This window comes from Biomphalaria glabrata, chromosome 15 (genome assembly GCF_947242115.1).
Source record: "Biomphalaria glabrata chromosome 15, xgBioGlab47.1, whole genome shotgun sequence".
Classification (NCBI taxonomy): Eukaryota; Metazoa; Mollusca; class Gastropoda; family Planorbidae; genus Biomphalaria; species Biomphalaria glabrata.
Genome location: NC_074725.1, coordinates 21,577,505 through 21,588,222, shown reverse-complemented (window position 1 = coordinate 21,588,222; position 10,718 = coordinate 21,577,505). Strand labels below are relative to the sequence as shown.

General features: G+C 40.3%; 1 protein-coding gene across 2 annotated transcripts in view; it reads right to left on the bottom strand.

Annotated features, from left to right (window-relative positions):
* Positions 1-1,402: 1,402 nt before the first annotated feature.
* Positions 1,403-10,718, bottom strand: part of LOC106056491 (cyclic nucleotide-gated cation channel beta-1-like) — a 260,095-nt gene continuing 250,779 nt past the window's right edge. For both annotated transcript variants that reach the window (XM_056012728.1, XM_056012727.1), the window contains 4 exons: positions 10,130-10,271; positions 6,679-6,771; positions 4,963-5,175; positions 1,403-4,331 (listed from right to left, as the gene is read on the bottom strand). In XM_056012728.1, the coding sequence (XP_055868703.1) occupies positions 3,196-4,331; positions 4,963-5,175; positions 6,679-6,771; positions 10,130-10,271 (1,584 nt within the window). In that variant the 3' untranslated portion in view covers positions 1,403-3,195. The remainder of the gene's footprint in view (positions 4,332-4,962; positions 5,176-6,678; positions 6,772-10,129; positions 10,272-10,718) is intronic.

Here is a 10,718-nt window from a genome sequence, read left to right as displayed (position 1 = left end):
AATAACAGTTCTATTGAGTTTTTGTTCACAAAGAAGTTTGTTCAAGTTATTTAAAGTTTAGTAATTAACAAATATATAACGCCTTCATCGGGTCAGTTGTACTATAGCTGCTGGAGCTACAGGCCAACAACCGAGCAACAACGGGGGGGGGGGGGAACAAAAAAAATGTTCTCGAGAAATTGTATATAGATCTAGATCATGATCATTTACACTTATACTGTTCATTTGTCAGGACGTTGCACCCTTCCCCCTCCAGATGAAAGGAAAATGTTTTTATAAATTAGTTTTTAATTACAGGTAATAGATCTACTTTTTATCTTATCTTATATAAAACAGACGTTACTTCAAAAAAGAAGAAGATTACGTCTTACGCGTCATGCATTTAGTCATGCATATATACAGTGTAGGCTATTCAACTAAAAACAAATATTACAAACAACCCGCGAAAACTCTAGGCCAGAAATGAGTAGGCGCCTATGGAAAAACTCGTGGGAATCACTCGCTCGCTGCTCTGTTTTGTTTGTTCTAGTTTATATGTGCGTATATTGTTTATATTTTCAAAGGATAATAAATTAGAGTTTATATAAAATATTTAAGTAATTTTTTTTTTAATTAAAAAAAAAAAGTAACATTGGAATAATGATTTGGTCGCCCCCTAAAGTCGGCCGCCTGCATGCACTGCACGAATTGCACAATGGGTAGCGGCGGCCTTGACCAGATCAAGGAAGTCTCTAAACCCAATCTCTAATTAAGCCGCATCATCAATGCCAGAAGTTTTCTCTTTCTGAGGTAGGCCTAAAACATATTTTACTTAATAATCAAGTGGAGCTATTCACGTACAAAGTCATTAATTAATCTAAGTTACGATTACTTTTGAATAAGTGTTTTTGTAAATAATAAAACATTGACACTACAATAGACTAGTCGCTGTTAATATTATATAAAACCCTCGCAATCAAAAGCCAAAGGCATATAAGAATCATGTGATTTAACTCACGGATCTTTTTCGTAGTCACCCGCCTAACAGTTAATATTGTTTTAGTAACTTTAGATTTAATGCCAACCTGTATCTTGTCGCCTATATTAAAATCCATTAAAAATTCTATTATAATTAGTGAAATGCATCCTTAAGTCTGAAAAGATAATTACAGTAGGCCTATCCTTACCCAGTGATGCTGTAGTTTCTTCAGTGACTGCGAAGTGACTTTTCTACGTGGCTGGTTAGTTTTCCTCGTTAAGAATTCACTTGCCTAACCATCTATTCTATAGAAATTGTTGACTATAAGTGAACTCTATTAATTTTGCTGAGCTATATGTATATATATATATATATATATATATATATATATATATATATATATATATATATATATATATATATATATATATATATATATATGTATTTAGTATTTATGCTGCGTTTGGCACAGAAAGGACAAAAATGCGAAAAAGATAGATAAAAAAAAACCCGTTAAAGTTTCTGACCCGTCGAAATTCGAATATATTTTTATCTCGTGGGCGGTGTGGTCTGTAGAACTGTCCCTCCTTATTACAGATACTTCTGAGAAAAATAGAAAAGTCAAAGTAGCAGCGAATTCAAAATTCAATGGGTCTATAAAAGTTACATTCAGAAACTAGCAAATTAAAAGATTTTATTTTTATATATATTTCGTTTTTTTAAAAAGGTTGACTTGTCCATACTCTATGGTAAATATGTCCCTTAATAATAGTAGAGCTGTCTCTACTTTATGGAAGACCTGTCGCTGTTTTGTTTGTTTGACCAATTAGTTTGGGAAGAGTTTTAAACGTTTCAATTGTTCTTTTAATTTGAAGATAATTTTATCCTGGCCCAAACCTCTCGCAGGATGACTGGATATCAACTCGGGACCATCGAGACCACTCCAACGACAGTCATACTACACGACCTTATGATAAGAATCTCTCACTAGACATCACTAGAAGTATGCAATCTCATACAATCTAAATGGCTTTATCTATTAGACTTTCAAATAAAAGTGACTGACACTAACATAGTTATCAACATGTGAATCAAATATTCTATTCCTGACCTTTGTTTTAAAGCACCTTGAGAGTATTGATGTTAAAAGATAAATAAATACACTCAAATCATCTTTAGCAATATTTCCAATAAAGACATAAGACTTCGTCAATTCTGAGTCTCAGAAAATAAGAGAGAAAAAAGAAAAGAAAAAGAAGTACATTTAAATACATAAAAAATAAATAAATAAATAAACTAAAGTCTAAATTTAGGATACATCTACAAGGGAAGTAAATCCTCCTGAATATAAAAGTTATTGTTACTTCTGAGGGGAAACTGCCGATCTATATTGTAATGAATATCCACCAATATTAGTTCTTTGAATCTGTGTTCTTATTCAGAATACTGGATGCAGGTTCTGCAGATCAATACAATAATTCTAAACATACGATTACACTTTTAAAAAAGGTAGCTCTTACATTCGTTTCTTTCTAATTGTAAAAAATAGTAATTAAAAAGAAACATTTCTTAAAACAGAATTGAAGTGGGCTATCCATCCACAAATCTCACCATCTCCTTTAAACATGTACAAGAATCAGGAGTAGATAATTTTGAAGTCAAATTGCTATCATCTTATTTGCGAAACAATTCTTCAGCAATATCACAATTGAAGTCCAAGTTGAGAGTTGTCAACATAATGAACACATGCTTGAAAACAAAACAAAATACCAAAAAAATAAAATAAATATTCCAGTTCTGAATAGTATAAAACAAAGGTCAACAAAATTAACTTTCATAAGAAAGGATTCTTTGAAAAAAACAAACGACTAACGATTAGTTCAAAATTATCGATATTTGAATAAAATCGTTAAAAAAAATATTCATCAGGTTGTAGCACTTTAATTGATATCCAGCTTCTGGTAATGGTCTTCTGCTCTCACTGGGGCAGATGTTTGGATGGTTATCCGGTGTGGCTACTTAGCTCTGGTCACGTAGATGTGCTGACGTTACTGTGCCTGTTCAACAATCTCAGACACCTTCTCTTTTTGCAGCACATTTTCATCCCGGGCAAAGAATCTTTCGTTCCGAATAAAAATATAGTTACGATTTTTTTCTTTTGGTTTCGGAATCTGAGTTGAATAAATATCAGCTGTCTTGCGTTGGCATAATTTGTTTTTCTCTATATATAAAACGTTTTAAATTATAGATTCCCTATTTACAGTGGGCGGCGTAGATTTGGAGTCCTGCCTGAGGCTTTCGCCATCAAAGTCTGTGCTGGCCACGCTATCGCTCTGGCAAATGTGCATCTCTAGCTCCGTCAGCCTTGACTCTACGTCCCACTGCTGCTGGTTCAGTTTGACTGTCAAGGCAGAGTTTTCTCCCTCCAGCTGCGCCAGTCGCTCTCGAAGACGAGTAATCTCCTTGAGAAGCGTGTCTGACGGGCTGGGCTCCCTCTCCCGCGCTGGAAGCGGAGAGTGCGGGGAGTGTATTAGGCCCGACGAGAACTGCGTCTGCAGCTGGAGCTGAGACGACGTCGGCACCATCCCGTGTGGGGAGTGGTGGAGGAGCGAGGGCGAGTGAGGGTAGCTTGGAATGGGCGATGCTGTGGCGGCGAGGGAGAGGAGGCCTCCGTGGGAGGATGGCGTCGATGGAGGCTGAGGCAAAATGAGACTGGGCGCCGGGGAGTTTTGAAAACTTGCCGGTGATCCCGGAAACGGGTTCGGTGAGGCTGGAAAGGTGCTTTGAGGTGCACAGAATGGGGACAGAAAGTTTATAGGCTGCCCGGTCCCGATAAATGACATGTTGTGATAGGCATATTGAGCTGCTGCAGGCACCAGTGAGGGCGGCTGTCCATGGTGGGGTGTCAGATGCCCCAGCGTGGCGTGCCCGTTGACAAGCGGCGCAGAGTTGACCACAGCGGTGTTATCCCTGATGTGATATGTCGTTACCTTAGGACTAGACGGGGCGCTGAACGGGTTCCTGGCCGCCTCCGTGGTGACAGGCGACTTCTGCGGGGGCGTGCCACAGTAGGAAGTCATGCTGGAGATGGTCATGGAAGTGGTCAGGTTGCCCACTGGGTGCTGCGAGTCAGAGGACAACCTTCGCGGCTGGTCAGTGACACACCGGGAGATGAGGTTGTCCTCACTCTGAGTGTTGGTTAATGTCTTTAGGGCGTGGTCATCCCTGTTGGCAGCAGCGGCTGTTGATGAGCCATCCTTGTGGAGGAGGCTGACTGGTAGTGTATGATGACGGTACATGATCATTGAGTCCAGCGGAGTTTTACCCGTACTTTCCACCAGTCCGGGGGTACTTCTGCTTCTGGACATAGACACTAAAGAAATAAAGAAAAATATATCATCTCATAATATTGTTAATTTCTTTTAAATATCCTGAACACGAAGAGTAATTAGACCTAAGACCTCCAAGCCCTAGAGAATTCGGGGTTTGAGTCAATTAACTCATGGGATCCTATTTTGTTTTTTTTACCCCCCCCCCACCCGTCCTTCTCTTAAGACTTTTCTTTTAAGGTCAAATTCGCCGCTGGCAAAATCCAAAGTAACTTAGGCTTTAGACATAGACTTAGATCCTCCCGCGCCGTTCAGCGCACTGGGCGGCAATCTGCTCCATAGAAATCGGTCTTCAAAATGATAGCAGCATATTCCCAACTTGCACCCACTGCCCTGAGGTCATCCATGAAGATTCGGCGCCTTGTTATCCAAAGTAAATAAAATCGTCAATTCGATGTATTAAACAGTATCAACGATTTTACGCAGAGGAGTAGTGAGCAAAACGTGCACCCGGGTCCCGGGGCAAGGTACTTTATTGGCGCCCCCCCCCCCCATTTTCCATGAACATCACATAGAAATATAGGCTGGAGCATCGTGCCCCTCTTGCCCCCTCTCTACGCCTCTGATTTTACGTGTTGTATTTTATAAAAACAAACAAACAACAGCTTAAAATACCTTTCTCCAATGGAGCTTTCTTGTATTTTTCCAGTCTCTTCACGGCTATAGCCTCAAGTTTCACTCTTGCCGCTGGGTACTCCTTTAGAACGTCCCACAAGTCCTTCTTGGATAGGCAGAAGAGGTCGGAATAGCCCACAGACTTGACACTTGCCGTGCGACGGTTGCCCGCTGTACCCATGTTGAGAATACTGATCTCGCCAAAATAGCTGCCTGGGAGTTCAAAGGTCAGCATGGAAATTAATTAGTTCAAGTGCCTGACGTTTGGACTAAAAGCTTGACAACAAAAAATGGAAGATGCTTTTTTCATTGGTAGTGTATGACTCGTAAGTAGAATGGTCAATTCACAAACGAATGGTAAATTAAATACAAAACAAGTAAAATAGAAAACAAAATATCAACGCATAATCATGGCCATGTTTCTTTTACTGCAAGGTTTACCTCTACTTTTCTATATAAAACAACATTTATTGATCTATAATGATTAAATAATTGGTCATTTCTTGTGGGGGATTGACAAAGAATAATTGTGCATAATTTCAACTTGATCCGAGAATGGGAAGCGGGAGATTAACACAAGACAAATAGAAAAAAAAAATCACAAAGTAAAGTCACGTTACCGAGGGTGTCATGTGACCAGCACAATGACCAACCGCCTTTACTTTTCCCAACTAATGTGAGATACCAATAGAGTGCCAAAGGGGTGCCATAAAAATCCAGAATTTCAAAATCCCAGTCTTCACTGGGTCTTCGAACCAGAGACCCCTCCTTTCAGAAGCCAAGTGCTTTACCATTCAGCCACCAGACCCCCTTGTAGTTAAGCGATGAAAATGAAAATGCTATAAGACAAACACATTTACAATGATTTAAAAGCAATTTCATTAATTGTTTAAAATAAAAACAATTAAATTCAAAATGTAATCAATTAAAATTAATAATTTATTTTACAATGTATTTATTAATAGGCCTATATAGGTCAGAGCAGGCTCTGCGCTAAACATCACACTTTACATATTGGAAAAAGTAGGTCAAGAAAATATGATGAAACATAGATAACATAGATAGATAATTGACAAGGACATGAACCGAACGGGGCCCCAACTTCGCCTAGCAGCGATAAGGCCTCTGGTTCTCGGACTGGATGATCAAATTCAAGGTTACAACAATTTATTATTCACTTTCTTTTCCTAATGACATCTGTACCCTAGTGTTGCTAATATATGTCACACGTCGTATCAGACAGTTCAGACTCATATCTATTCATCAATTGTTTTAGCACTAAAGATTTTAAACTTTATGGATGTTTCCTTTGCTAAAGTGTAATGTAAATAAGGCTGTAAAACTAACAATATTGATATTTAAGAAATGCTAGAAGTTATTTTGTGTGAGTCTAAGTATTATATTTATGTCATAAAATTATGAGGAAAACGAAGCAGTTGTTGTGTCGATGTCCCAATGAATTTTGATAGCTCTTGTCTAAAGAGTTTCCTTGTCTGATAAAAGGGACCTAATTTGAACTCATTAAATACAGCTTCGTCAAATGCGTCGATTAACTCCCTTATTTTATCTGCATTCACAATTAAATAAGCTGAGGCCAGTTCAAAATGTATATACTACTTGCTATAACACATGCTATAATACGCCTGAAATTAAATGGTTTCTTCAGACATGAATGAATAAAAGTAAAAAAAAATTTTAGACAGTCGGGATACTGACCAGGTTTGAGAGTGGCCAAAACAGTTTTCCCATTGTCTGCTACAACATGAAGCCGGCCTCGATTCACTATGTACATCTCCTTGCCCACCTCACCTGAAATAAAAATGTAAGAGAAGGCGTGTCAAGGGCTACAATATCACTACACACTGGAGAGTCATGTTTTCAGTGAGATTGTCTAAAAGAACTCTATGTCACTACACTATAATTCAGGTGTGTGAAGCGTCTAGTGTGGTAGCTTAACTTGTTGTCACCGCTGGCTAGCATCTGTGAAAGGGGAGCAACTTTGTAAGTCTCTCTTGCCTGTACATAGCCTCTCCACAGTAAGTCCTATGCAGTAACTCCTCATGATGGCAGATGGAAACTGAGGCTGCGAAGCCTCAGGCTAAACTGCAAGGGTCTCGGAGGAGGTTTGGCCCCAAGATGTGAGGTAGGCATGGCCCGTCGGCGTGCGGACACGCCCTGTTGCCCACAAACCAAATCCCTAGCTATAGGTCAATAGCCGCACTGCCTTGTGTGTGTGTCCCAATAAGGTCTAAGGTCTAACAGAAAATCCGGTCCAGGAGCCCCGTAGTAAGACTACTGCTCTCTGGCAAACTCCTGCAGCCACCTGTCCCCAAATTGTGATGGCACTGAAGAATCAATTATTCTAAGCTCATCCGGTTGTAAGTCTTTTGTTTATTTGCTTTAGTGTCCTTGACTTTGTTCATTTTAGTGTCCTTGACTTTGTTCATTTTAGTGTCCTTGACTTTGTTCATTTTAGTGTCCTTGACTTTGTTCATTTTAGTCTCCTTGACTTTGTTCATTTTAGTCTCCTTGACTTTGTTCATTTTAGTGTCCTTGACTTTGTTCATTTTAGTGTCCTTGACTTTGTTCATTTTAGTGTCCTTGACTTTGTTCATTTTAGTGTCCTTGACTTTGTTCATTTTAGTGTCCAACAAAGTAAAAATCTCCAATAAAGTAGAAAGATTGATACATGATGAGTTAAGTGGTCTACTGACCTGGCAAGATTGAATTACTAAGCATATAATAAAGGGCCATTCATCAGCGTAAAGGGTCTGTGTGTGTATGTGTGCGTCCGAAAGAGAGAGTGTATGTGTTTGCAGATGTGTAGATCTATTTTAAAACTATTGTAAAAAGTTTAAAATCTACGTCGTAGAATGAAATTAAAACTGGGCCAGCCGACTGACCCTTTCCGAATCTTGCTACATTGCTACTTCAATGTTGGAAACCCTTAAAACAGCTAGCCCCGCACGTGTCATCGTCAACTGTAGAACTACGCCCACTGTTAAAAGTGTTTCAATTTTAACCCATTTGGCTATTTTGTGATCAGCCCCCCAGTCTTTGAATGATTCACGATTGGCACCGGTAAACTACATTGTCTTTCAGTGATCACAAATCATGTTCCACAACCCCCACTTTTAGTCTTTTCTGAGTCACAGTTTCCATACTCTTTGATGTATCATTTGAACCATTTGGAAAAAAAAATGGGAGCATTTGGTAGAGTGAGAGTAAGGAGTAGGGGGAGTTGGGGGTGTAACATGGGGATGGCGGGCGTTATATTACATCATTGATTTTGCAAGAAGCATCCTCGCCCTCGCCTTTACGTCTCGGGGGAGCACGAAGTGTCATCCCAGTGACGTCAAATGATGCTACCCGTTGTCATGGCGACTGCGATCAAACCAACCGAGGCGTTCATTACGATATGGGTTTGAAAAAAAGGAGGGGGGAACATTGAATTGCATGATGGGGGAGCGGGTTGGAGGAGGATGGAGGTCTGAGTTAGTTGAGGGAGGAGGAGGGGGGGGGTCAATCGTCGGAGGACTAGCGCACTCCCTGTTAATAGTCTCTCTTCTACAAGTTGAATGAGAGTAGCTAGTCGTTTGATCTGCAGAGATTGGCACATATCAATCTGTAAACTAATCCTGCTATGTTTTCAACGAGGGAAAAACTCTTGATTGTAGTACTGAAGCCATGACATACATTTAACCTTGACCCCAAATATAGACATTTAGACAACGTTTAGGTATAGAGGTAATAGAAGAGACAACTGGCAAGCTCACCAACAGTAACAGCAGGGCCGGCCTTATGTAATCGGAGGCCCTGTGCGAAGTGAATTAGGTGGCATCAAATAAAATAGGATAAATAAAAAGACCGAAAAAAAAATGCGCAATGAGTTAAAACTTTCCTGTATCTCTATCTAAATCAAAAAAAAAAAAAATTCATTTAGAGCTATTCCCGTAGCGTTCCGTATGGCATCGTAAATTCTGGTAGAGACTCAGAGCGAGACTAGCAGACGAGTCATAGACTTCTGCTATGTTTGAGATTTGATCCTAGTTTCACAATTTTGTTCTCTATAAAAAAATTTCTTGATTCCTTTCGAGCACCCCCAGCCAAACCACCATTGGGAGGCCATAGGCGGGTGTCTAGGTTGCTTATGCCTAATGCCGGCCCTGGTAAAAGATGAGATGACAGTTACTGGAGTTAAGCAAATTAATACAACATAATTTATAAACATTGAAGGAGTAAATACTTTATACTGCGACATAGGCTCTGCCCCCAACCTCCACCGAGACAATGTCCGTTCTGCCTTCGAGACTCTGCCCATCCTTGGTACCTTGTCCGATTTTCAGAGACTGACCCCCCACCCCTAGAGGCAATGTCCTTTTCCGCAGCTCCTTCCAAGTACACTTTCTATTCGAGAGGTTCTCCCACACTCCGAGACATCGCCATATTTACCTTTACCTTTTACCTATCCCATAGTCTGTTGGACCGTTTGGGCACCGTACAAGATTTGTCGACCGTCTTTCTCCAGTCCTCTCTGTCTTTTGCCTTAGATAGAACCTCAATGGCAGGCCCGTCCATTCTTTTATGTTGTCTTCCCATCGATGGGGAGACTTCGCCCACCACCTTGAAACTGCACAAGCCGCTGCCCAATCTCAATGTCTCCAATCTGTTTATGCCTTCACCCAGTCCCTTTCTGGCCACTCTCTCTTAAATACAAGTATTACCCTACACCCAGATATCCATCTCCAAGTTCCCAGCCCAGTTCTGAGAATATCTTTTTTCTAGACTCGATCTTACGTTGATCAGTTGTAATCTCCTTGTTCGGAACTTTCCAATTTCCGTATCAACGGATTCCTAGCGCTCCCTCCCCACTCCCACCCCTCTCTACACCTCACGTTCTAAGCCCTTCTAATTATTTTCCCTCTTCTTCAGTTTCACATTTCGTCCACATTTTTTTTTCCATTTCCTTTTTTTTCAGTTTATTTTTTATTTTTCAGATTTATTTTTGTAGCTGCAAAAACAAATGTAAAAATAAAATAGTAAGCAATAGTTCATTCACATTGAGACTCACAATTTTTGACAGACTATAAGTTATGTTCCTTTCCAAGATTGCTCACTCAATTGCAAGTAATTAGAAGAAGAAAAACAGGTACAGTTATGTCCTTACCTTTTCTGCAAATGTAATCTCCAGGTGAAAAGAGTACCGGCCTGAGCCGGAGAACTAGCTCGCAGAGGAAGCCTGCCTCAGTGGCCTGGAAGATCTCTACCCTCTTCAGTGTGTCAAGATGGACGTGGATAGCGATCTCCGCCTGATGAGGACCAGAAATGTTTACTTACATTTTTTAATGAATAAAAAAATTAAAAAGTGTCTGTCTGTCTGTCTTTCCTTCTCACGGGCTTGTGGTTTCACGTTTCGCTCAGAAATTGAGTTCGTTGGAGCAGACCGAATGGGCAAAGCAAGTAACTGGCGCCTAAACCAGAAACCTTCGGCAGGAGGAGCTCGTTAATCTTGGCTGGCTACACAATTAGGAGAAGAGACTCTCTGAATCCAAACCGCTGCTGCCTTGTATCTATACTCAAGGGAAAGGCTTTGCGCGAGACAACCCTTCGGAAAAAAATCAGGAGCTGGTTCTCCCTAGGCAGCTTGCAGCACATATCGCAACGTTTTGTACATCTTGCAGAGCTGCTTTATTGGTCCTTAGGATCCCAAAGTTGCTCGGAAAGTAGGCATCAATGTTTCGACCATCGCTTTGCCC